At 53.2% G+C, this 25,552-nt stretch overlaps 1 protein-coding gene across 6 annotated transcripts in view; it reads right to left on the bottom strand.

Moving 5' to 3' along the window:
* SIPA1L3 (signal induced proliferation associated 1 like 3) overlaps positions 1-25,552 on the bottom strand; it is a 232,757-nt gene that overhangs the window by 50,616 nt on the left and 156,589 nt on the right. For all 6 annotated transcript variants that reach the window (XM_045989262.1, XM_045989260.1, XM_045989263.1 and 3 more), the window contains 4 exons: positions 19,965-20,541; positions 13,539-13,813; positions 6,947-7,198; positions 5,856-5,993 (listed from right to left, as the gene is read on the bottom strand). In XM_045989262.1, the coding sequence (XP_045845218.1) occupies positions 5,856-5,993; positions 6,947-7,198; positions 13,539-13,813; positions 19,965-20,541 (1,242 nt within the window). The remainder of the gene's footprint in view (positions 1-5,855; positions 5,994-6,946; positions 7,199-13,538; positions 13,814-19,964; positions 20,542-25,552) is intronic.

Genomic DNA, 25,552 nt, shown 5'->3' with positions numbered 1-25,552 from the left:
TGACCCTGGCAGGCAGGCAGGGAGTGCCTTCAGCTCAGTCCGCTTGGGCTACCAGGATTCTGGCTTTGAGCATGGTACTTTCCTCTGTGGCCAAAGAGCAGAGTACCAAGACAGATGTGACGTGGGCAAGAGCTTCTCTGGAGGGGAGGGCTCCAGCCTGCTCTGCCATGCTCCCACAGGGACTGACGGGACAATGCACGGGTGAATTCCCAGATGACCGGGGAGAGGGTGGATGGACGATATAGCCATGATGGGCCACCACACCAACAACCATTAACCTTCTTGGTCTCTGCTGAGGAAGCCCAGGGTCCCCTGTGGTGGCCACCCCCGAACCACGCAACCTGAGTAAACCCTGACAGCTGAAGATAGTCCTGCGGGTCCAATGTGACCTGCAAGGGGATGGTTCAGGGGGAGGCAAAATGACCCAGCTCCCTTCCTCTCAGACACCAAAAGAAGCTCTTCCCTCTTTTTCTGCAGGGCACTGATTTTGTCTGGGGCACCAAGAGCCAACATGAGTCACGAGTGGAACCAGGTCCCTGAGGTCTTCCCTGAAGAATTCGCCAGCCCTACAGCCGCTCCACCTGTGGACCTACTATGCGATGACACATTCCCTTAATGCCTCATGCCTTCTTGAGTTGCTTTTCTGTCCTGCAGTCAAATGCCCCCTCACCAATGTACCACTCCATAGAGCTGGCAGAGAAAAAAGGGAAAGAAAAAAAAAAGAAGGCCAGCCAGTTGGTCCGGTGAACAAACATCTGGGGTCCAGGCCAGCCGGGCAGGCTTGCTGCACTGGGAGTGTTATTCTGTCCTAACGCTCCACACAAAGTTCGGTGCTTTGCTCACTTTGCGAACAAGGGTGGCCAACTCCTGAGGACAGGGATGTCATCTGCCAGCCTCTGTCCGCCAGCTGCCAGGACAGGCGCTCGCGGGGCAGTAACGGTCATCATTGTTAAGAAGCACTTACTGTGTGCCAGGCCCAGTTCTGAGTGCTCTGCAGGGTTTTCCTCCGTGAATATTCTCAGTGCTGCTTGGGGACAGACATCTTACATGGGAGTAAACTCGAGGGGCAGAGAGGTAAAGACACTGGCCCACGCTTACTGGGCTGCCAGAGGGCGGGCCATCTTACCACCCTGTCTCCCAGGAAATCTAAGATGGGCCCTGGGACAGATTCTATGCATACAGGCCCCCACAACCCTAAAAGCCTGATGAATCTGGCAAGTAGCAGGCCCGCCGGAGACAGCAGGAGACAGAGGAGTCCCAAGTGGGGGGTGTCCGGGTTTGGGTGGGAACGTCTGCTGGGCTCCCATAGGTCCCACGATGGCATGGGGTGGCCGTGGGGAGGGAAAAGGGGAAAGGAGCTAAGACTAAAGGCCACTAGCACAGCCCCGGCCGGCTCCTGGGCCTTATGCCACAGGCTGGTGATTGGCTGTGAATGACACTTCTGAGGTTGGAGGGGATGCACCATGCTAGCACCCTTTTGCCAAACTCGGGACCCTGATATTGACAGAGATGAAGTGTCACTGTGGGGCGGGGACCCCAGGAGGGACCGTGTATCTCACCCCAATTTGGAGGATGAGCTCAGAGTCCTCTGTCAGGACAAGTCTCACTCAGGTCAATGTCTGCTCTCCAGAATCGCATGGGCCTGGGTTCCTGTCCCAACTTGGCCACTTCCTGGAAGAGTGACCCTGACCAAGGGGATTCATGGAGCCTGCTACCCCTCTGTCACGTGGGATAACTAAGTCCCCACCTGTGGAGTGCTTGGGAGCACCAAGATCATGTATACAGCTCAAGAGAACAGACCGGGGTAGCCAGAAACAGACTTACACAAACATGTCCAACTGAGTTCCCCTTCCAGAGATCTATTGCGTTAAGCAGCAAGAGCGATGCGGTGGAAGAGGGAGAGCCTTTCCCAAAAACGGTGCTGGAGCAAACTGGACGTCAGTAGGCCAACAAGTAACATCAACCTAAACCTCTCACATTATGTAAAAATGAACTCAAAATGGATCACGGACTTCAATGCGGAATACAAAACGATAAAACATCGAGGGACACCTGGCTGGAGCATCCGACTCTTTTATCTCAGGGTTGTGAGTTCAAGCCCCATGCTGGGTGTGGAACCTACTTTAAAAAAATAAATAAATAAAACATCTAGGAGAAATAAAGGGAAAATCTTCAGGACCCCAGTCTAGGCAAAGAATTCTTAGACTTCACACCAAAAATGCGGACCCTCAGAGGAAAGCAATGTAACTTGGACCTCATCAAAGTGGACACCCTTTGTTCTGCTACAGACCCTACTGAGGAGATGAAAGAACATATTAGAGACGGGGAGAAAATATTTGCAAGTCACACAGCTGACAAAGGACTCATGTCTAGTACATACAAAAAACTCTCCAAAGCTGAAAACTGTTGAATCCAGTTAGAAAATGGGCAAAAGACATGCACGGACACTTCCTAAAGAGATACACAGATGGGGCGCCTGGGTAGCTCAGTGGGTTAAGTTTCTGCCTTCGGCTAAGGTCACGATCTCAGAGTCTGGGGATCGAGCCCCGTATCGGGCTCTCTGCTCAGCAGGGAGCCTGCTTCCCCTCTCTCTCTCTACCTGCCTCTCTGCCTGCGTGTGATCTCTGTCAAATAAATAAATAAAATCTTAAAAAAAAAAGAGAGATACACAGTTGGCACATAAGCACACAGAAAGATGCTGGACACCATCAGCCTTTAGAGAAATGCAAATTAACACAACGAAACCTCCTTACGTGCCTATCAGAATAACGACAGTGAAAACCAGTGATACATGGACGTACACAGTGCAAAGCAATAACCACAATCAAGTTAATGAGCCCATCTCTCCTGGAACAGGGTCACCTAGTCTTGGGGGACAATGCTGAAGATTACTCTTGGCAGCTTTCAAATGCATGGTGCAGAATTATTAATTTGAGGCACCATGCCTACACGTACGTTAGATCTTCTGAACTTACTCATCTCATAACTGCAACTTTGTCCCCTCTGACCCAAATCTCCCTACTTCCCCCACCCCAGCCAACCACCATACTACTCTGGCTTTTCTAGGAGTTCAACAACTTTTTTTGGATTCTCCGTATAAGGGACACCATTCCAGTATTTGTCCTGTTCTGTCTGATTTCCTTCACTTAAGTGTAATAACCTCCAGCTTCATAAATAGGAAGGCCTTCCTTTCTTTATGGCTGGATAACATTCCATGGCTTATATATATATATCACATCTTCTTTATCCATTCATCGGTCAATGAAAGCTTAGGCTGTTTCCATATCTTGTCAGGCAATTGTATTCGTGGGCATTTGTTCCAGGGAAAGCACAATTTAATTTCATGCATGTTCAGAAGGTGCATGTTTGTAACATGCCCAAGCCCAGAAACCACTCAAATATCCTCTGAAGGGCGAACGGTTGGTTATCCGTACTGGGCTAGTTTCAGACCATGGAATCCAACTCAGCAGTAAGGAACTGACTGCTGATACACACAAGGGTTTGAATGAACCTCGAGGAAATTATGCTGGGTGAAAAAGAATCTCCAAAGGATGTATACTGTGTGATTCCTTTTATATAACAGTTATAAAATAGCAGGAGTTAGAGATGCAGAGCAGATTAAGGGTTGCCAGAGATTAAGTATGGGGGAGGGGACGGTGTGGCTCTAAAGGGGTAGTGGGACGGAGCTCTGCGGGGAGGGTACAGTGTACAAATTGTGGTGGTGGGTACACAAGAGCACACATGTGACAAAAGCGCACAGAGCCACACACACTCACCACACACACGTGTCCACGTGCAACTGGTGAATTCTGAATAAGCTCTAAGGACTGTACCAAAGTCAATGTCTTGCTTTGCTATTTGCATGGGGGAGGCTGGGTGAGGGGTTCGCGGAGCTCCCGGCACGTTTCTTTGCAACTTCATGTGAACCTACAATTATTTCAGAAAGTTTAAAAATTAATAATAAAGGGAATGGACACCAAGACTTTGAAAAAAATAAATGCCCCCTGCATTTATCAGTAACATCAATCCCACGACTTCTGTTCTTGGCCAATCACTGGGTACCAGCTGCCATTTCCAGCCTCGGCCACTGCTGCCACCCGGGGCCTCCACACCCCCGACTCCTCTCCATTCCTCCAGCATTCCACACCATTCCGCTTACTCCTGCCTGTGGCCTCTGCTCTGTCCAGAATGTCTTTCTTCTCTTTTCTGTGGCAAACTCCTGGTGACCTCTCAAAGCCCTGTTCAAATACTGCCTCCTCCAGGCAGCCAGCCTAGACTTTGGGGACTGGGCTGGGCTCCCTCTTCCAGGGCCTTAGTCTATCAGTGCTCTCGTCTGGGTGCGCACGGTTTCCAGGGCACTCCCTTCACCGCAGCCAGTGGCACTGCCCACAGGAGACCCCAGCGAGTGAGTACTTCAACAGTGCCTGAGACTGCCTGCTGAATGAAGGCTGAATGGTGGTGGCCAGGAGCTGGAAGAGGAAGTCTGTTTTCCCCGATTTGACAGTGGAGGCTGAGATCCAACAACGGTTTAGCCCAGTGGCTCTTGCCATGTGTTCCCTGGACCGGCAGCGTCAGCCTCGCACGTTCTACACTCCAGACCTACCAAGTCGGAGCCCTGGGGTGGGGGAGGTCCCAGCAAATGCTTGTTTCCAGGTCCCCTTTGGGGTGATCCTGAGGCACGCTGGAGATCAGTGGACGGATCCCTGCTCTGACAGCAGAGGGGTCTCATTTAGACGAACTCCCACACTCACCCATCCTTTCATCAAATAGATACCAAGGATCTACCAGGGTCAGCCTCTGTGCTGCGTGAGGGTCACACAAAGACGCACTGGGAAGGCCCCAGAGCTTGAAGACGAGCTCACACACACATGAGCACACACACTCTTAACCTGGCTGACGAGAGTGGAGAGTGCTCAAGGCCACGGTCTGCAAACACACAGGGAACTGAGGGACACAGTAGCGGCCCTTCATCTATGCCGGGGGAGGTTCGGGGAAGGCTTCCCAGAGGAGGAGCATCAGTGCTCAAGCTGGCAGGATGGGGGAGTGTGGGGTGAAGAGTGTGAAGAAACTGTAGGCAGAGGGAGAACACGGAGGCGGGCTCTGAAATTCAGACAGCCTCCCTGGGGAAGTGAAAGCGGCCAGCGAGGCTGGAGAGGCAGGCGGGGCCTCAGAGAGGTGCTGAGGCTGTGTCCTGAGGGCTGCGGGACATGTGGGAGGGTCTGAAGCAGGAGACAGATGAGGCCACATATAGAAAGATCCCCCTGGCTGCTGAGAGGAGGGTGGGCCATAGGAGGTGGGACGGAGGCTGGGGGCTCAGGGAGGTGGCCAGGGTGGGGCACTGGGGGGTATAGGAGGGGGTGGGGGCAGAGCTAGCTGCTCAGGAGGCCAAACGGACGGTTTGCAGTAGGGGGGAGGAGGAAGGGAGACATCCAGGAGGAAGCCCATGGCCGGGGCCTGAGGTTGGGGGGATGGTGGGGCTGCCCCGACAGAGACAAGGATCCTGGAGGACCAAGGGCACACGGCACCACGGAGCCATGGAGGAGGAGATGGAGAGATCTCTGAGTGGCCATGTCAGAAGGAAAATGGTCTTGCTTAAGCTAGTGATACAGGTCAAGAGCAAGCCAGCAGAAATCCTGCTACGAGAAAAGCCAGCGGTGAGTCGTGCCCAGGGTAGCTCGGCCCTAAATCTCAACAAAAAAAATAGCCAATCCTCCTGGAGGTCCTCTGATGACCTTTAGGGATCCAGAAACCCCATCAAACGGCAAATAAACTTGCAGGGTGTGTGGATTTCCCGGGGAAGAAGGATACCCAGCTCTCATTAGATTCCTTAATTTGTTAAGAGCTAAGAGACTGACCTTTCTGGGGATGGCTTGTATCTCGTGTAGGTGGCCGAGCCGGGGGTGGAGAAGCTCCCAGAAGGCTGCCGGTAGGGAGGGGCTTTGTCGGCCCCTGCTGGTGATGCTGTGTAAGAGGTTTCTGGGAAGCTGACAGGCCTGCAACAGAAACAGGAGGGAGGGCAGGGGGAAGGATGAGTTAAGGATACCAGCAGCCTCCGAGGATGGAAGACAGACCTCTCCCTTGGGCCCAACCACATCCCATCTGCTTCATCGGCCATGCAACCATCAGGATGCAGGAAGAGCTGAGGAGAGCAAAGGCTGGGGCCCGGGAGCAGGGACAGCCCTTGCCCTCCCTCTCCCATTATGGCTGTGCCTGCCCCTCAGCTTCTGGGGCCCCGACAGAGGCCATGGAAGCAAGGAGGCACCTCTGCAAGTTGGATTCCTTCATTTAGCAATTTTTCTTTAAAATATATACCACCTACAGGACGATTGGTCTGTAAGGTATGCACCATCCTAATAAACTCCCAAAGCTACCCCCTAACCCGTGAACTACAATGGCAGCACCTCTACACGCCTGCCTGTGGCTTTCCCCCTTCCCTGCCTCCCCCTGGAAGTGATCACTACCCTGGAGTTGGCGCTTATCAGTCCCTTGAGCTTTCAAACAAAATATAGTTTCCATCACACGTGGTATGGTGTCTTTCCCGCCTCAGACACCGAGCTCCCCAGCACTGGGCCCTCACAGAAGAGGCCCATAAGGAAAACTTCACAGGAAACAAACTGAGGGTTTTAGAAGGGAGTGAGGAGGTAGGGGAAGGATGAGCCCGGTGATGGGTATTAAGGAGGGCATGGATTGCATGGAGCACTGGGGGTTATTCGCAATGAATCATGAAACAATACATCAAAAACTAATGATGTACTGTATGGCGACTAACATAATTAAAAAAAAAAGAAAGGAAACAACGGAAGGAACAGAGGGAGGGAAGCATAAGGAGGAGGAGGGGAGGACAAAGAGGAGAGGAAGAGACTGGACAAAAGAGGGAGGAGGGAGAATAGGACAAAAGCGGGATGCAGACAGGAGGACATGCAGTGGCCCCTTCATCAGTCCTTACCTCTTGCTGTGCAGGGGCTGAGGCTCCCGGAACGGGACCATGGGGGTCTGCTTCGGGGGCCGGCTCAGGGACTGGGCGTGGCCAGGAGCACTGGGGCTGGCCCACTTGGAGGCTGGGAGCAAGTTGTGGGAGGCTGGCCCGCTCCACTGCCAGGGAGCGTTGCTGCGGTAGGGGGGCCGGCCTCCGGGGGGCAAGCTCTCTGGCTCTGTCTTGGGCTCCGAGGTATTCATGTCATAGGTCTCCAGCCACCCCCTGGGAAGAAAAACTTTGTTATTCAGAAGGGCCCTGGCCCCCCAGCACACATGCCTGCTGCCCAGGAGAGACCGCTGCCTGGTCACTCTGGGCTGGGTTTCCCGGCCAAATCTGAACCGTGAGGGCCCATTTTAAAGACCGAGTAGGTATCCTTTAAATTGGTCTGAAACTTCGCAGCTCCGGGAAGTCAGCCAGGACAGGGTCCACCCCAGAGGCTCTGACCACGTGGCCCTCTCTCCCTCACCTCCTCTGCTCCTTGCTCTCCCTTCGTCTTCCTTCCTCTCCCTTCTCCCTGACCCAGGCCTCAAGTGGACCAGTGTCCTCCATGGAATGGCTCAGCCTCCCCCTCCACACCCGCCCCCCCGCAGCGGTACTGGGGGGCCAGAAAGGCGGATGCCCTCAGAATCAAAGGATAGTATCTGCCTTGTTCCAAAGAAGCTCAAAGGCGGCTGGAAGAGGAGCAGGTGACCTACTTTGCAGGGTGGTTTAAAAAAAAAAAAAAAAGGCCACGAAATCCAGAACCTTGAAATAGATGCAGAAGGGCCTGTGACTCCCCCCAGACCAGGCTGGCACACAGGCCGCGGTGTTGCTGGCTTGAGGCTGCGCGATCCACAGCCCGCATTCTCCACCCCTCGTGCAGTGCGGCACAGGAGGGGGCTCTGAGCCCAGGGGCCGTGCCCCAGGCTCCCCAAATCCATGTCCTAGCAGATGCCAGAGCAGAGCTGGGGGCCCTCAGCCTGGAAGCACTCATGCCCTCAGCGAGCGGAGCCTCTGTGGCTCTCCTGGGTCCTCTGGAGCCCAGGGGACTTTCGGGACTGGCAAAAGATGCGGTGGATTTGGTGGCTGGGGGCTCAGGACACGGCTACTGAGGAGTCTTCAGAAGGCGACCTGAGGAGGTGCTCGGACTCCTGGGCCCAACATGCTGTGCCCTTCTGCACCATTAGGGTCAGAGCTCCTTCTGGCAATCTCTCTGGGTTGGTAGGTGCCAATGCCTCACCAGGTACCACAGGAGGAATGACAACAGTACAAATGTCCAGCAGAACCCAGGCGTAAGTGGATGAGGGGGCCATCACGGCACTGTGGCTCTGGCTGGCTTAGCTCCTACATCTGGGAACAGGTCTGTGTGTTCTGTGGGGCAGACCCCACTTCTTGGCTCCAGGTGTGAGAATGTCACCCAGGCCTGGCTGATCAGAAACCTCTCCTCCCCCCTCCCCTGGGCACAAGGATTGGCACAGGACTGTCACGTGTCCCATGTGCGGCCAAGTGGAGACGGCATCAACTCTGGAACTGTTCCTGGAACTAATGGGGGAAGATCTGGGGTTCACTGGAGCTGCTGCGCTGGGGAGTCCTATGCTGAAACTGGGAAGAAGGGTGAGTCACCTTTGCCCCACGAGAACGAGAGCAAGCTAGGAAAAGGAGACAGGTGATAAAGATTCCCGGTGACGGCATCCCGGTCCCTGCATTGGGCCCAGTCTAAATCTCGCTCTGTCTCCTTGTCTGTCAGGAACAGAAGCCAGGGAAGTCTGTCTTTTGCTTCACCAAGCTTGAGCTGGTTCTGTTGTTGGGAACCAGAATCCTGACCGCTGACAACAGCACTACCGAGAGAAGTAAACCGAGACACAGAGAACCTAAGTAACCTGTCCAAGGTCACATAGCCAGTAAGAGGGGGAAACTGGACTTAAGTATAGTAAGTTGACTCCAAAGGCCACAACTTTAATCACTATCCACACGGGCCTGAAGACTGGTTTGGGAGCCAGTGAGATTTCTTGGGTGCCAGACTTCTCTCCCAGTTACTGATAACATGGCCTTTGGCCAGGAGCCCTTGCGCATGATCTCCAAGAGGTAAGTATTATCCAGGCATCTTGAAGGCAGCATCAGGTGGTGGGGAGCCAGGGCTCTGGGCCAGATGGCCAGTTCAGACCCCAGCCTGCATGGCCCTGGGTGAAGGATTTCTTTCCGGAAGCTGTTTCCTCATCTGTAAGACAGTGGTGGCTGCAGGTGTTCTAGGGCACTAGGACAAAGTCTGGTGCCCACCAGGTGCTTAACAAAGGGGACTTGGCACTGCCACCTTCTCCAGCTGATTCTGTGGCCAGTCTGCCTGCTGTTCCCACATGCTCAGAGGCCGAGTCTCCCTTCCACCTTCTGAAGTCCAACCACACCCTGCTGGGGGCTCCGGAACAAATCTTTCCCCATCGGTCTCAGAACCAGCAGCACCCACACCACCCTGAGAGCTCAGCAGAGGAATGTAGACACCGGGTCTCATCTCAGTCCACAGGAATCAGAGTCCTCCTTGAGCTGGGGGTCTGGGAATCTGAATTTTTACCAAGCTGCTAGTGATGATTTTGACACAAGACAAAGCTGGTGAAAGTGGGACAAAAAGGGCCTCCCCATCTCCTGGTTTCACCTCCCAGAACCCACTACAGCTTCCAGTTTTTTCTATGTTCTTTCAGAAGTATCCTAGGCAGGTATTTCTATGCAAATATTATTTAAAACAGAAATAAAAAGCCATCCTCCTTCCCGATGGGTCCCCCAACTAACAGTATTTCTTACCAGACCCTTTCAGTACAAATTCAATTTATTTCCTTTAAACAATCCAGTACTATCCCATCACACAATGACCTGGGATTTACTCAGCCAGTGGGTCCTGAATACCCAGCACAGCTGGATACTTAGGTTGCTTCTAGTCTTGGCAGCAATGCCACAGCAGACAGCGCCCTCCGGCCTCAGCCACGTGCAGGCGATGTCTGAGAGAGGATGCCCCTGGGCCCAGAGCCCTCTTCTCCTCACCGCCTCCTTTCTTACCCCTCCTGCTCCCTCACCTGTGGGCCTTCAATATCCCTTCTCAGGGAGGAGTTTCCAAGCCCCTTGACCAGAGCTCCAGAGTCCAAATGAAGGGGACAAAAGCATCCCAGATAGCCTTCCCCATCAGGAAGCAGCAGAGAAAGTGAGATGAGAACATTCCTCCTGGCCTGCTGCAAGTGGCCAACGTCACCATGAGCATCTTATCAGGCTGGGGGACGTTCTCCCAGCTCAGCTATGGCCAGTGGTGCAGCGCTCACTTGAAAACCCCCATCCGATGGCCTGGGAGCATGTGGATGAGCCACTCTACCATTCGGCGTCTGAGGAGTGTGGGGTCCCGGTGTGCACCACACAGAGCCCTATTGGCGGCAGCAAGAGCATCTCTGCCCATCCCGTATGTCCCCGCTCAGGGCTTGTTTCGACATTCCAGCCAGGAGGCCAGGGCTGCAGCAAGAGGCTGGGAGAGACCCCAGAGCTGGGGCGATCAGCTCTGCAAATGAGGTCAGCCAGACCCCTCTGCATTTCAAGAACAACAAAAACCACGCAAGTCCCAACCCACACCTGCCCCTGCAAACAGGAGATCCTGTTTCTGTGGCTGCCCTGCCGGGGGGGTGGGGTAGAATAATAGCTTCTCTCCGAATGAGGGCAGGGAACTGGGCTCCTGTGTCTAGTTACACCCTCTCCAGCCTGATCTCCCCAAAGCCAGAGAAGGGAGCCTGCAGACTTTTCCTTTTGCTTCTGTTGGTCCCTACCTGCAGATCCAGGGATGTCTTTGTGGCCTCCGGTGCACAGAGTCGTCGGACAGGCGGGCTGGCTTATCATGTGCACACGCGTGGGTGTGACGGTGTGTGCAGAGCAAGGCACAGTGCGGGGGAGGGTCTGCTGGGGAGCTGGCCTGTGGAGTTGCTTCGGCTCGACTTGCCCCTGCAAAGCCTGGAGCGGGTGTGGCTGGGCCATGGCGCCATAAGAGGGCTGAGAGACGGGGACATGGGGGGGCTTGACTGGAGTCCCAAGGGGAAACTGGGGAGGGGGGTGAGGGCAGGCTGAGCCCTTGGGGGCAGGGTTGAGGCATGCTCAGAGCTGCCCCTGACCAAGTCCGGTGCAAGCAGGAAGCGGCAGGTGGAGCAAGCACAGCCGGGCATGCGCACAGCTCTTGCCAACTTTCCGACGCAACTGGGAACCTGGACTAAGGTCTGTCTGCCACTTAGGAGCTGTACACCTCTGCGCAACTGACGGGTCCCCTCGGGGCCTCGGTGGTTCATCTGTAAAGTGAGGGTCACACCAGCCCCGGGGGGTCACATGTCACCTAATGTCAGCCTTCCTCTTGGCTCACTCTGCTCCAGACCTTCTTGGCGGCCTGGTAGCGAGCCCAGGGCCTTTGTCCTCACTTTTGTGATGGCCACTCGGTCCCTGCAAGGCCCTTCTTCTGGCTCCTCCACACCTTCCAAAGTCAGGCTGCACTCTTTACTTTCCTCACACCCAGTAGCTCACAGCTGGTGTCTCTAGAGCGCCCCCTACAGGCTGAGTGCTGGTATATGTGCCTTATTTACAAAGCTTTTCTCTGACCTCACCACTATCTTTGGGGAAAGGACCTGTTACTTTCCTCATTTTACAGATGAAGAAACTGAGACACGGGGTATGAGGCCACTGGCCCAGGGCCACGGTTTACAATGAGGAAGTGCTGAGAGTCAACCCTAGGTAATGTCACTGCAGAGTCTGCGTTCCCATGATAGTCAGTTGCCTCCCGTTTTTGCTATATGAAATCACCTCATTCCCTTGTTTGCTGTTTGCTTCCCCTGATCCATTTCAGTAGCTCCCCGAGGGCCAAGGCCTGACTGTCCTCTGTGCAGCTGTGTGGCCAGTGCTTGGGATGTAGTGATTCTCTCTGTCTCTGGCCACTGTTGGAGGTCGCTAGGGCACCGACTCACCGATCTAAAAGCGGCATTTACCCTGCCTTCCCTATCTGATAAATTCTACCCCAGAGTAACCAAATAGTTACTAAAAGATTTCAGCCAATAAATGAAGAAGGAATGATGGAATTGAGACCAGTATTTGCTACTCTGTGACCCACGATGAAATAGCTGATCGAGGCAATAATGACACATGGCTGTTGAGGGGGACAGTGTATATGATGATGGGTCAGGTGCCACCATCTGAACCCTCTGCCTTTAGGGCCACTCATGGAGGACAACCAGACACGTGGTGCCTCGCGACACACACCTGAGAAGTGTCGTTACCAGAAGAAATCTCACCAGTTTGGATCAAGTTTCTACGTCAAACTCCAGTCCATAGGAAATCCATGTGCTAGACGAACAGGGTAAAGGACACCAGGGGGATGCAAGCAGCTAAATGCAGGAAGTGGGAAACTCCAGAGAACGGGTAACCTGGGTTTCTTCCCAAAATACATTCCAAGGGGGAAAAAAAGGCAGGAAAGGGAAGCTTGTAGATTAAAAGGGCCTGAAGAGACCCATCAACCAAATACAACAGGAGTAGCCTGATTAACAAAACAATTCTTTCTTTAAAAGATCTCTCTGATACAACAGAAAGGTAAACACTGATGGATAGTTGATCCTGAGTTACTGGTAAAAATTTTAAGTATAGTCCTAATTTTTTAGAGGTTCTTATTGGGTAGAGATACGGTCTAATCACTGGGACTGCTTCAAATAATCCAAGGGGAGGGGAGGTACAGAACTTGAAAAATAACAAAAAAACGGGCCCGGTGTTGGTAAGTGTTGAAACGGAGCTCAGTACACTTTTGATACGTTTGAAGTGTTCCATTAAAAAAACAAGACAAGCTCTCCACTGTCTTCCCCCTACACGTGGAATAAAACCCAAGTCTATCCCCATGCCCGTAAGCCCCCCAGAAGGCTGCTCCACCTCTCACCTGTTCCCAGCCACCCTGGTCTCCGTGCTGCACGGTTGGACGAGCCGCACACACTCGCACATCAGAGACTCTGTGCAGACTTTCCTGGGGACTCCCTGGCCCAGACAAGACCACGTGGCTGCCTTCGCCCGGGAGCCTTGCCTGACCCGTGAACAGCTCTCCCACCACGCTGCAGGCCCTTTATACAGCCTGTTTTAATCTTCTTCTGAAACCTCATTACTGCTTGGTCCTGCATTATATCTACGTAATTACCACCTGACCCTGCCTCTAGAACACAAACTCCAAGGGAGCATATGCTCGCTCCCTTTGGTCCCTGTGGTCTCCCAGCACTTTGAAGGGAGCTCGCACCTTGTGCTGAAGCAGTGGGCCAAGCACAGTGTGTCCTCGGGGCAAGCTACTTTGAATGCCGTGCGCATCACCTAAAAAATGGGATTGATGAGGGTGTCCACCTCATGGGGCTGTTGTGGACATGGAATGGGGACAGTGGCGTTTGGAGAGCTTCAACCATAAGTGGCACCCGGCAGGTGTTTAGGTGTTTGCCAGATGCCGACTCTCCCCGTCACCAGTCTTCCTGCTGAGAAAGGGCCTTGGGGGCCAGCACTCTGGAAGCTGCCATCCCACCACCTGGCTCCCACCTTGCAAGGCAGACATCCTTACCTCCGGGGTGTGCCGTCGTCGAAAGGGGGGATGATGACCACCTTGACGGTGACAGAGGTGCGCAGGAGGTCGATCATCTGATCGTGGGTCAGTGTGACCACGGCCACCTTGCAGATCTCCACCAGTCGGCTGCCTTGTCGGAGGCCGGCCTGCCAGGCAAACCCATAGTCCTCCACCTCGGCCACCGTTCCGTCGTACTTCACGTGGAAGCCCAGCTGCCCGAGCCCGTTCCGCCGCAGGGTCATGTCCACCGTCTCCCAGCCGTTGGTCATAACCTGTAGGCAACAGGCAAGATCTAGCCTCCGAAGCTGTTGGGGGCCAGCTCTGGATGACCCCTGCACACACGTCCCCTCTTGAGGGCCAAAGATCCTGACCTCCCAGGTGATGCCAGAATATAGGAGCACAAAAACCCACTCAGTCCCAGCCTGGGCTCTTGACTTCCGAAGACACGTGGATAGGCAACCACGTGGCTTCTTAGCTGGCGGAGACCGTGGCAGTCATGAGCCCTGTTCTCCAAATGCCCCTGGCCCTTGGTGGGCTAGCTACAGTGGGATTATACTTCTTGCCCCCCTGGGGAGTGGGTGGGCTCTGGGACTTATTTTGGTCAATGAGTTGTGAGTGGAACTGCCATGCCATCCAGGCTGGGGCATTTCACTGCTGGCGCGAGACCCTCTGAGGGCCTTTCCCCTTTGCCATGGCTATTGGAATTATTCCAGAGAGTGGCTGTCTGTGCTCAGTTGGGGTCCCAGAATGAGAGCAATGTGGAGCAGAGACCCCCACCGAACTTAAGCTGGACAGGGAGTGTGAGCAACAGACAAATCTTTGTTGTTTTAAGCCACTAGTATTTCATCCTGACACAGTGACTCTGACCAAAGCAGGCAGGGCAAGCAGCGGACCAGAGATCCTGGGATCTTTTCTGGCTGGGGGCTCACGCCGTACTCTTTACTTCACGGTGTCATTCTTAGAAGAACAACCCCTTCCCCAGGCTCCTCCTCAGACCGTCCTCCAACCTGGAGCTGACCAGACCACACCAGGCCTTGCCTCCGATTCACTCCCTGCTTCCTGTGTGTGTGACTGTCACCACGACCACGTATGACTATAGGTAGGAGGACCCGTCAAGGAGAACCCTGGTCCCTCAGCGTGTCCTTAGGAATCCCCTTCTCTTCTTGGGAGAAAAGGATCAACTTAACAAGCCACAGCTACGGCTGCTGAACAAGTCACATCAAGATCGGTCTACACTCTCTAGAAACTGCATTAAGGAAAGAGAACGTGTAACAGTTCCAGTTACTGGTGGGAAGCCATTCTGTGGTTAGAGATGCTGCCGCTGCCGGACCCACTGCGGTGGGGGCTTTCATCCTTCTCTGACCACTACGCCCCGAGAGGACATTTTAGGTCGCAAACCACTCTACGCACTCACGCCTCCACTTACACACACGTATTCTTTGCAACCCAAATCAGCCACATTGCTGGGCGTGGTCAGCCGGAAACGAGAATGTGGATGCGGAAGCACTCACCTGCAGCTGTAAACTCGTCTGATTGAGAAGGCGACAGTCTGTACAGTGGGGGGCACACATGGGACCTGGCACTGTACCCCAGAACAGTACTTATCCTTCCTCCCTGGGATGGGCTGGGAGACTCTGTATCCTTTCCTAGCCTGTCCTCCACAATTCTGGATCGAGAGCCAGCCACTGATTTCTCAGTCCAACTTGTTCATGGGACGCTGAAGAGTTACTGTGACTGTTCGGTGGATGGTAATGACAAAACAGTTGTTTTCTGAATAGTCTGTATGTTTGAGAGAAATACTGATATATGTACAGATGAAATGATAGAATGTCCTGGATTTGTTTCAAAATCATCAGGGGAAGAGAAAGGAGGGAAGGAAGAAACGAGAGTGGCCACGGGCTGGCTGACAGCCGAGGGAACTGATGATGGCCTGGAGGTTTGCTAGGTTGAGTCCCTTTGTGGCTGTTTGACGTTGTCCAGAATTAAAAAGTTTAAACTGGTTGGAAAGGAAAGCCTAGTGTTTAGTGCACTGAATGGGAAACTTGTGACTGGCTCTGTCCTAGCCCATTCTGCTTTGGGAGTCCCCATTCTCCCCCATGAAGTGGTCACCCTTGTGGCCAAAGAATCTGGCTGCAAGTGACAGAGAAATGTCCCATGTGTCTGCGCCGGTGACCAATGAGGCTACACCATCCCTGGGGGGGGGTATGGGGAGGGCCCCACCTCCCTGGAGGCCGCAGCGGGCCTGACAGCTGCTGTCCAGCCTCCCTTCTTCCCTTCCTGCTTTTGGTGATAAGACCTCCCACAGCAGAACAGACTTGGATGGGCACGCGGCCACCCAGAGGAGGCCTGCATTTCTGTTTCTGTCACAGCTGGCTGTGGATACATGACTTGGTTGGGGCCAAAAGGACAGATGTGAAGGCACTTCTACTTTGTTTTCTTCCCAATAAAACTGCCTGTCCTCCACACTCACGCCTTCCTCCTTCCTGCCCACAGGGAGATGCCTATAGAGTGGTACCAAGCAATATGGAAGGAAAAGGAGGTGCCACAAGACGGAGGGGACGGAAGTCTCTGAGCTGTCCCTGCCACCGTGACCAGCCTGGGCATTAACTCTGAGAGAAATAAACTCCACCTTGTTTCAGCTCCCAGATCTCTCAGTGTCTCTCTCTCAGCAGCCCAGTCTGTAAACCCCCACTACAGCTGCTCTGGACCATTCTGGATAGGGAAGGGAGAGCTGGTCAGGAGCTCTGTGGTCCTGCAACTTCCATCCCTTTTGCTTTTCTAATGAACCTAAGGAACCCCCAACTGCAGAACAGAAGCACTCCTGATGTTTCCAAGATTCCAGAAAGGCCCCCTGGCACAGGGAGCCAAACATAGGAGACCAAACGCATATCAGTTCATAGGAACCTGTGCCATGCCATGCGGCCACACTGCCCCAGTCCCCCCTTTAAAGTTAATTTTCCTGGGGACTGATCTCTGTGTGCCAGACTCTGACTAAGCCCTTCATAGGCCTAATTTCTCCAATCTCTCACTGGTGAGGCAGGTACAACTTATTTGCTTATCTTACAGATGCAAGACCTGTGCTGACTTGACTTTTTAAACTTTTGCTTTTAGCCTCCATGCTGCATTACCCGCTGCCCCCTTTGCTCCTCTCCCCCTCACTCTGCACCAGGATGATTCCAACTTCTTGCTTTTGTCTCAGTTTCAAAGCTGTTTCCTCAGGGACCCCCCTGGCCCAGGCTCACAAGCTGGGGAACTTGGTGGGTAGGGTAAGTGAGAAGCAAGCTGATGGGCCTGTGGTCAAATAGTATACTTGTGCCCCCACTGAAAGAGGGCACCCATGGGCCTGCTTCAGCTGCCTGCTGCCCTGTGCCAACATGCACCCAGTGTAGCCAGAAGCCCTGGAGAGCTACCCACACGTGAAATCTTCTCAAGGTCAAGCTTTGGTAATTAACTGGATAGGTCTCAGGGCTGCATCTGACCTGTGGCTTTGAGACCTCTCCCCAAGACAGGTTCTCTTGGCATGCTCAATACTCCCTCTTTAACCTCTCGGCACTTGTAACTCCTTGTTCAGTTTCTGCCTCAGAGGGTAGCCCCAGGAGGGCAGCCAGGGCCTAGCACGGTCCCTGCTGTCCCAGCAGCACCCAGCTCAGAGAGATGCACATCATACTTGCTGACTTCATGAATGAAGGAAGTCTGAGTCCTAGCTCTGTTGGGGAGGGCGTGGACTCCTTCTCCTGGAGGACTCAGCATAGCAGACTTGCTGTCATGAGTCGTGTATGACGGGCTTGTCCCTTCACAGAAGATGGCTTACATCATCGCTTCCTGGCCACCTGGATGCTCAGTGGGCTTCGGGGCACGGAGACTGTGAGGGGGACTGGGGCAACGGGCTGTAAGCCACTGCGCTGCCAACAGGGCCGGGGGTGGGCATGGGACAGAGCAGCACAGAGAGGATGGGGGTAAAACATGTCACCTGGCATGGTGCCCGGCATGGTCACTGCTCAAGAAACTCGAGCTGCTGTCAGGATTTTTGGAGGAAGAACACTCTTCAGCAGGGATGAGAAGGGTATCTCCTTCACTGGGCTTTGGGGAGGAAAAAGTGCAGAGTCGTGCAAGCACCGCGCAGGGTGTGACGGCCCTCCGTGGACGTTGGCTTCTGCTGTTACTACGGGGCAGTATGCAGCCAGCGTTCAGTATGAGTTCACCGAGTGCATGCTGCATTTCAACCTCAGTGCTGAGGACACAGCGGCAAACAACAAATACATAAATACGCTTCATATGGTGTAAGTGCTATGGAGAAGATTAAAGCAGGGTAAGTGGGTGGAATACGCCAAGCTGGGGGGTTGCAATTTTATATAATGAGGCCTCCTTGACAAAGTGACATGCGACTAAAGGAGAGGAGGAAGTGAGCCGCAGGGAGGATCAGGAAAAGTGCTTCAGCGGGAGGGCATGGGCAGTGCAAAGGCCCTGAGGCTGGATGCCTGCTTGGTACATGCAGGAAGCAGCAAAGGTCTATGTTCCCAGAGCAGAGAGACCGACAGGCAGCCAGGTCACACAGGGTCTCAGAGGCCACCAAAAGCACTCTGGGTTCCATCTAGAGGGGGCAGAGGGTTTGGGCAGAGTAGTGATAGGATCGGATCCCTTGGACTGCCTTACTGAGGACAGACCATGGGGAAGCAAGGGTGGAGGCAGGGGAGACCAGCGAGGAGGTGACTGAGGAGGCCAGGAGAGGCTAGGGGAGACTGTGGAAGGTGAAGAGGAGCTGGAGTCTGCCCACCGGAGGTGGCACTACCATACGGGATGTGGGAGTGAGAGGAGAACAGTGGGGAAGATGCCAAGGCTTCCAACCTCAACAAATGGAGTGATGGACTTGCCCTTTCTGGAGACAGGAAAACTCTGGGGGCAGTGGAGGAAAACCAGGAACCTGCTCTCTGACATGTTGTTTCAGGGGCTCAGAGACACCCAGCTGGGGACACCAAGCAAGCAGTTAACTACCAGTCTTGAGTTTGGGCACAAATGCGTTTCAGAGTCAGGAAAACCTGGATTCGGACCCCAGTCTGCCACCTGCTGGCTGCATGACCTTCTGCGAGAGTCTGTACCTCTCAGAGCCTCAGTCTCATCCTGTCAAGTGGGGACAAGAACAGTACCTACGCTCCGTAGGGCGGACGACTCTGAGCTCATGCAAGCATGCTGCTTATCAGCACACAGTCAGGGTTCAATTAAACTCATTCAACTGACCAACCGATCAGTATTTACTGAACACCTACCATGTGCCAATATTTATACAGAGGGCATAAGCAAGTGAACAAAACAGATGGAGGCCTTGGTTCTCGGACCTCACATTCAAGGTTGCTGTCTAACACTGAGCATGAACTTTGGGGTCACGGAAGCTGAGAGAAGGGCTCCATCAGTCCAACTTGAACTTAATGAGAGAACGCAAACGCCCAAAAGGGTGAACGCACTGGCATCTGGAGGTCACAGCCCACTGAATCAGGCAAGCTTCCCTAGGTGACATAGCTCGTCCAATCCTTAAAATTTTCACATGACATAGGGTAATTTTTGTTCCCATTTTTCAGACAGGGACATCTGAAAAATGTCAGTCACATGGCAGTTAAGAACTTGGCTCAAGGTCACAACAGCTTGGCAGTGCCAAGACCTGAAGCCAGGACTTGTGATGCCAGAACCTGTGTCTATGTTAGGCTCCCTTCCCTATTTCACATGCATGACATGTCCTTCTGTGAAACCCACTGGAAGTCCATCGTCAATGATAGCATTCCTTCCCACACGGCTCACATGTGGCCCCAGTGCTTCTCAACAATGCTTCAGGCCACCACCTATGAAGCTGTCACCTGAAACCAATCTGCCACTCTTGGTTTGGCCAACAGTCTGAGCCTGAGTTGTCTATTAGGAGCTTAGGGTAAGACTTTACCCAAATGGTGAATCTTTGTCTTTTAATAGAGGAAGTTAAGCCATTCACTTTTATTGTGGTTACAGATGTGGAAATACTCCTGTTATATAACTGTTTCTTTTACCATGCTTTCTTATACTCCCCCCACCCCGTTTATGCTCCAAACCTTTAATGGCCTGGAAGCTTTTCATTCTGTTTTACTTCTTCTAGAAGTACCCTTACATTTTGAACATAATCGTGTACTTGGATTTTCTATCAAGATCCACAGTGAATAAACCTATCTTTTGTCTTCCCAAGGTGAAGGCATAAAGAGCCCTGGATCCCTGGCCCGAACTGTCCCCAGAAAGAACCTAGGCTGCAGGGCCCAAGAGACCCCCCAGTGTGTAAGTGGCAATTCTGACTCCCTTGGGGCCAATTAGCATCCTGGCCTGAATCACAGGGCGGGGGGCACCGGGGCTTTCCCAAGGCCTCGGCCAAACCATGGAAGAGCTGCACCATTGTGGAGCTCTCTCCCTTACCTTCAGTCTCTGGACGATTTCCCTTATGTCCTCCACAGAGCCATCTGTGGCCTGCAGGAAGATGTGGTCCCCTCGCCCATAGAAGATTTTGAGTGTCGAGGAGTCTGGGGTCCAGCCAATGACATCCCCACAGTAGCAGTTGAACACTACCTCCTTGGTGCGCAGGTCCAAGAGCACCACAAACTCGTTAGAAATCCCCAAGATACAGTCGATTTCTACGCCCTGGGCATAGTCCTGAGCTGCCACCCTCCAGGCAATGGCCCCTGCGCTGTGCTGCTCAGCGCCTGCCCGTGCCTTTGTCTTCTCCTTCTTCTTGGAGGTCAGCGAGATGAGGTTGAACTTGCCAGTGGAGTCAATGGGTGTGTTAGAGACACAGTTTTCTGCCAGGTCCTTGAGGTACTCCTGGCGGGTCCTGGTGGCCATGGTGTGGAATTTGTCCGACTTGTGCGCAGCATTCTCGGCATTAATCACCTTGGCCAGCAAGAAGTCTCTGAAGACGTCAGACTTGCGGAATGTGGTTCCACTGGGGATCGGGGGACCGAAAGGAGGAGCATCTTTGGATCGGGTCACAGCCATACTGAGGAGGGAGAAATAGGTGGTAGAAAAAAAAGCACTTGCTTAACCAACCGAGCCACCCAGGTGCCCTGTGATTTGCTTCTTTCACACACCTGTGTAACATTACTTAACATGTAAACCATCTCTACACAGCTTGTCTTGAAAATTCATTGTAGGGGCGCCTGGGTGGCTCAGTGGATTAGGCCGCTGCCTTTGGCTCGGGTCATGGTCTCAGGGTCCTGGGATCGAGCCCTGCATCGGGCTCTCTGCTCCGCGGGGAGCCTGCTTCCTCCTCTCTCTCTGCCTGCCTCTCTGCCTACTTGTGATCTCTCTCTCTGTCAAATAAATAAAATCTTTAAAAAATATATATATATAAAAAATTCATTGTAACGAGAAGTTTGAAGAGACCCTTCTTACTTCAGTTTTGGCTGAGGTGCTACTGTGACAGAAACGAATAGCCACCAAGTGAGAAAGTAAAAAGGAAACGATCTAAAATGTGTTCTGCCAAGCCAGCGAGCCCCCTCACTCCCCACACAAACCACAGAGAGAAAGCCCATGGGGAGGAACATCTTTGGAGAAGGCTGGCAGTGAGCCCCATCATGCCTGCATCCACCCTCGCCAGCAGCAGGCGCCTCCCGAGGTGACTGACAGTTGGGAGGAGCCTGGGGTCATTGGCCCCCTGCCCAGGAGGGTGGGCCAGAAGCCCCTGCACAGCCCAGGGAACTGGCGGTCAGCTGTTCTCACAGTCCAGTGACATTTCCCTGCCAGTGCTCCAGTCCTGGACAGGTCAGAAATCAGCAGTTGGCAGCAGGGGACAGTGCAGTGTGGAGGAACAGAGGAGAGGTAAGCAGGCTCCCCAAACACTGAGGCCTCCCGTGGGAAGTGGCCCTGAGCTGGGAGGTGGGAGAAGATTGACTGGTAAGTCAAACCCAGAGATTGGATGACTAACTCCGACATGTCCTTCCAAGGGCCTGATTGAGGGGAGACTCAGTGGCCCGTGGGGCAGTGGATTTCTTAAAGTAGCCAGAGCGACCACAGCCCCTCTCACAGTCACCACCTGGGCACAGGGGAACATGACTCTCCAGGAAGAGGTGTAAAGGGGCAGCAGAGACTCCTGGAGCTATGCTGTTTCCATGATGATTAAAACCAGTAGGAGTCCCTGTAAATGCGTGAGCAGTCAGCTTGCTACGATTTTCTTAAAGAGCTTTGTAGTCTCCTCCATAAAGATGTCACCTTGTGAGCATGGTGTTAGGAGAGATTTCCTAATGCTTCTCCCCCAACTGTAAAATAATTTTTAAATAATGAGATTCCTGACTAAAACATATGCCATGAAACCCGAACAGGGTGTAAGGCTTGTTCAGGTTCCGACTCCCAGCCCCTCACCCGCCCCCCCACGTGACACGGGGGCCAGATAACATTCCTGCCTCTATGAGACAAGCATTTCTGGGACGTCCTCTCTTGGGCACTGGGGGTATAGTAGTCCCTGACCCCCGGAACTTTTAATCTGGGAGCAGATGTGTACCAAACACACACACTTAAAAAAACGAAGAAAGTGAATAGGACACAGCCAAAACAAAAGAACGACCCAATACAGACCGGGAATCCAGGAGGGCCTCTCTGAGGAAGTGATAATTATGTACGCTGGGATCTGAGGCTGAGCGGGAGCCAGAGGAAGGGCTGACGGAAGGGTCCTGCAAGCAGTGGGCGAGGCAGGTGCAAGGCCTGACTGGGAAAGACGAGGCTGGGGTGGTCTGAGCCCAGAAAGTGAGGAGAGGGATGGCAGCCAGGCCTCACAGGGCCTTGACAGAATGTTAGCACTTTTCATCTTTTTTTCCCCATAATATACATATATTATGAAATATAACATATATTAATTTTGAGTGAATATATATTACATAATATACTATATGCATATTATTATATCTTTAAAGTATATACGTATATTTTAAAGATTTTATTTGGCACAGAATGACACAGCGAGAGAGGGAACACAAGCAGGGGAAGTCAGAGAGGAGAAGCAGGCTTCCCATCAAGCAGGGAGCCCGATGTGGGGCTTGACCCCAGGACCCTGGGATCATGACCTGAGACGAAGGCAGGTGCTTAACAACTGAGCTATCCAGGAGGCCCAGTGCTTTTTATCTTGATCGTGAAAGCTCGCCACACTTTGACCATCTGGACTCGCTATTCACTCCCTGCACCCCCAGATCTAGTCTCTGCCATTCTCAGTGACCTGGAAGGTGGGTTTCTGCAGGTTGTCACCTTCCCCTGGTTTCCCATGCCCTGCGGCTTCCAGTGAATTCTGCCAACAGGAAGCAGCAGAAGCAACAGGAGGTGACAGGAGAGAAAAGCTGGCAGACAGCTTTCTCTTTGGGGCCTTCTTGCTGGGCTGGTGGCAGTGGCTGCCATTCTTGATCCTTCAACTCACAGCCACAGCTCCTGTCTGGGGGCTCCTCTTCCTGGAGCCACACTTCTCCCATTCTCTGCACCCTCATCTCGCCAAAGGGGTGGGTACTGCATCCCTGCTGCTGCTGGCCCCTGGATGCCTCACGCTCCTATACTGGCTCCCTTGACCTAGGCCCCCCTGCAAGCAGCCTGTTTGTTTATCCTCAGTTAAAACTTGTGTCTGTCCCTTCAGGGTCCATGACAGACACAAGTGTTTGCAACGAGTGCTGATCAGACTGACGATCTGTGAAGATCACTGTGGCTGCCCCATGAAGAAAGGACTGGAAGGGACCAGAGCACAGGCAGGAGACTGTTGAGCGAGCTCCTGCACATCCCAGGCTGGTCAGGCCAGATCCCTTGATCACCACCTCCACTGTTCATAGTACAGCGACCCTCCCCCAGTTCGGGAATGCCACGTCAGCACATGCCACCTGGAGCTTAGCTGAGTCCCAGCACCAGCACAGGTGTTCGTGTTCACTAGTGATTAAAACGACTTAGGGGCGCCTGCGTGGCTCAGTCAGTTAAGCGTCTGCCCTTGGCTCAGGTTACGATCTCAGGGTCGTGGGATCGAGCCCCAGATCTGGCTCTCTGCTCAGCAGGAAACCTGCTTCTCCTTCTCCCTCTATGACTCCTTCTGCTTGGGTGCTTTCTCAAATAAATAAAACCTTAATAAAAAACCCCAAACCCAACAACTTAAACTTGAACAGGCCAAGGAAGAACAGATTTCTACTAATGCACAAGTGATTTTCTGTAGGTCTGACAGAAAAAGGCATTTCCCAGGAGTAAGGTTCTTCGAAGGCCACACAAACCAGGTGCGTTTTCTTCTGTGCAAAACTGTGTGGGCGAGGCCTCGCCTATAGCCTGGGGGAGGGATGGGATGCCTCAGCAAGTCTTTCTAATTCAAGGTGCGTCCACACTGTACTTTACAGATGTGAACAGCTTTGCAACTTCTCCGGTCAGCACCTGCTTGCTTGGACAGACAGACTCTGGTGCTTCCCACAGTCCTGATTCACTATTTGAAGAATCGTGAAATTATAAGCTGCTGAAGGTTTCTCACAAGCAGAACAACTGGTCCCTTACATCCCAGCAGGTGGGACTGGGTTTTCACAGCTCCCAAGCTGCAGGGACACCAGCGTGCCCCTCAGAAATGGCACACTTGGGAGCTGGAAAGGATGGCACCTCACTACACAACCAGGTCACTGTAGCTCAGGAAGTAGTTCCAGAATACTCACAGTTATTCCTTCAACAATCATTTCCTCAGGGCCTATGACTGTTGGGCCAGGAATCTGCCTGGCCAGCAAAAATCTCTTTAGGGCCCACTAGATGGCAGGCCCCATGCCATGATGGCTACATGGAGGGGAACGTAACAGGAGGCCAGGGCCATGCCAAGGAGTCGTTTTTTGTTGTTGTTGTTTTTTAAAAGATTTTATTTATTTATTTGACAGAGATCACAAGTAGGCAGAGAGGTAGGCAGAGAGGGGGGCGGGAAGCAGGCTCCCTGCTGAGCAGAGAGCCCGATGCAGGGCTCGATCCCAGGACCCTGAGATCATGACCTGAGCTGAAGGCAGAGGCTCAACCCACTGAGCCACCCAGGTGCCCCCAAGGAGTCGTTTTTACAGCACGATGGGTGCTGGGATGGAAATGTGTTTGGGGACACGGTGGGAGTGTGGGGGGGGACAAGGGTGTAGTCTGTCCGGGGACCAGCTGCCTGTGGAGAAGGAGGGAAGAAGGGGTGGGGGGAGCTTTGGTTGTGTCTTTAACATTTTCTTTCTTTAAAAATAAAGAGAACTGAAGCAAATATGGCAAAATGTTAACATCTGTTAAATCTGGTGGTGGGCACATGGGTGTCTGTTATATTATTTTCTGTGCTTTTCCAGAACGTTTTAAAATATTGCATAACATAAATACTTTAAACTGTAAAAAACAGGAAAGGTTTAGGGGCGCCTGGGTGGTGCAGTCTTGATTTCGGCTCAGGTCACGATCTCAGGGTCATGAGATCAAGCCTGGCAATGGGCTCTGCACTTACCAGGGAGCCTGCTTCACTCTTCCTCTGCCCTTCCCCCCGCTCGTGCGGGGTGCTCGCTCGGTCACTCTCTCTCTCTCTCAAATAAATTAGTCTTAAAAAAGAAAACCCACCCCAAAAACCAGAACAAAAAAACCAGGGTTTGTGGATCATAAAAAAGCCAGCATTCTAGAGGCCATGGAAAGGCTAGCCCGGCCCCTAATGCGGGGAGAAGGCGGCCTTCTCCCCCAGGTGTGTGTGCATGCGTCAACAAGTCCACCTTCCCTCCCCAGGGCTACCTTCCAGCTCCTGAGGCAGATGGGAGGGCACGTGGCTGAGCTCGGGCTCACCCAACCCTGAGGCGGGGGCACTGGTGGCTGCTGCTCCCTGTCCCAGGAACAAGCAGCCGCACGCACTGCTGGGTGGCGGAACCCCCCTCCCTCCTCTCCTTCACCTCACTGACAGAGGAAAAAGGCAGATTCTGGCGATTCTGCCAGGACCACCAGGGCACCTGTGCACATACCCTTTGACCCAGTAACCCCGTTTTTAGGAATTTTCCCAGCTGTGTACTTGGACGCATGTGCAATGA

This window comes from Meles meles, chromosome 19 (assembly GCF_922984935.1).
Source record: "Meles meles chromosome 19, mMelMel3.1 paternal haplotype, whole genome shotgun sequence".
In the NCBI taxonomy this organism is placed as follows: domain Eukaryota; kingdom Metazoa; phylum Chordata; class Mammalia; order Carnivora; family Mustelidae; genus Meles; species Meles meles.
The sequence above is the reverse complement of the archived record's forward strand: the minus strand, read 5'-3'. Positions and strand labels throughout refer to the sequence as shown.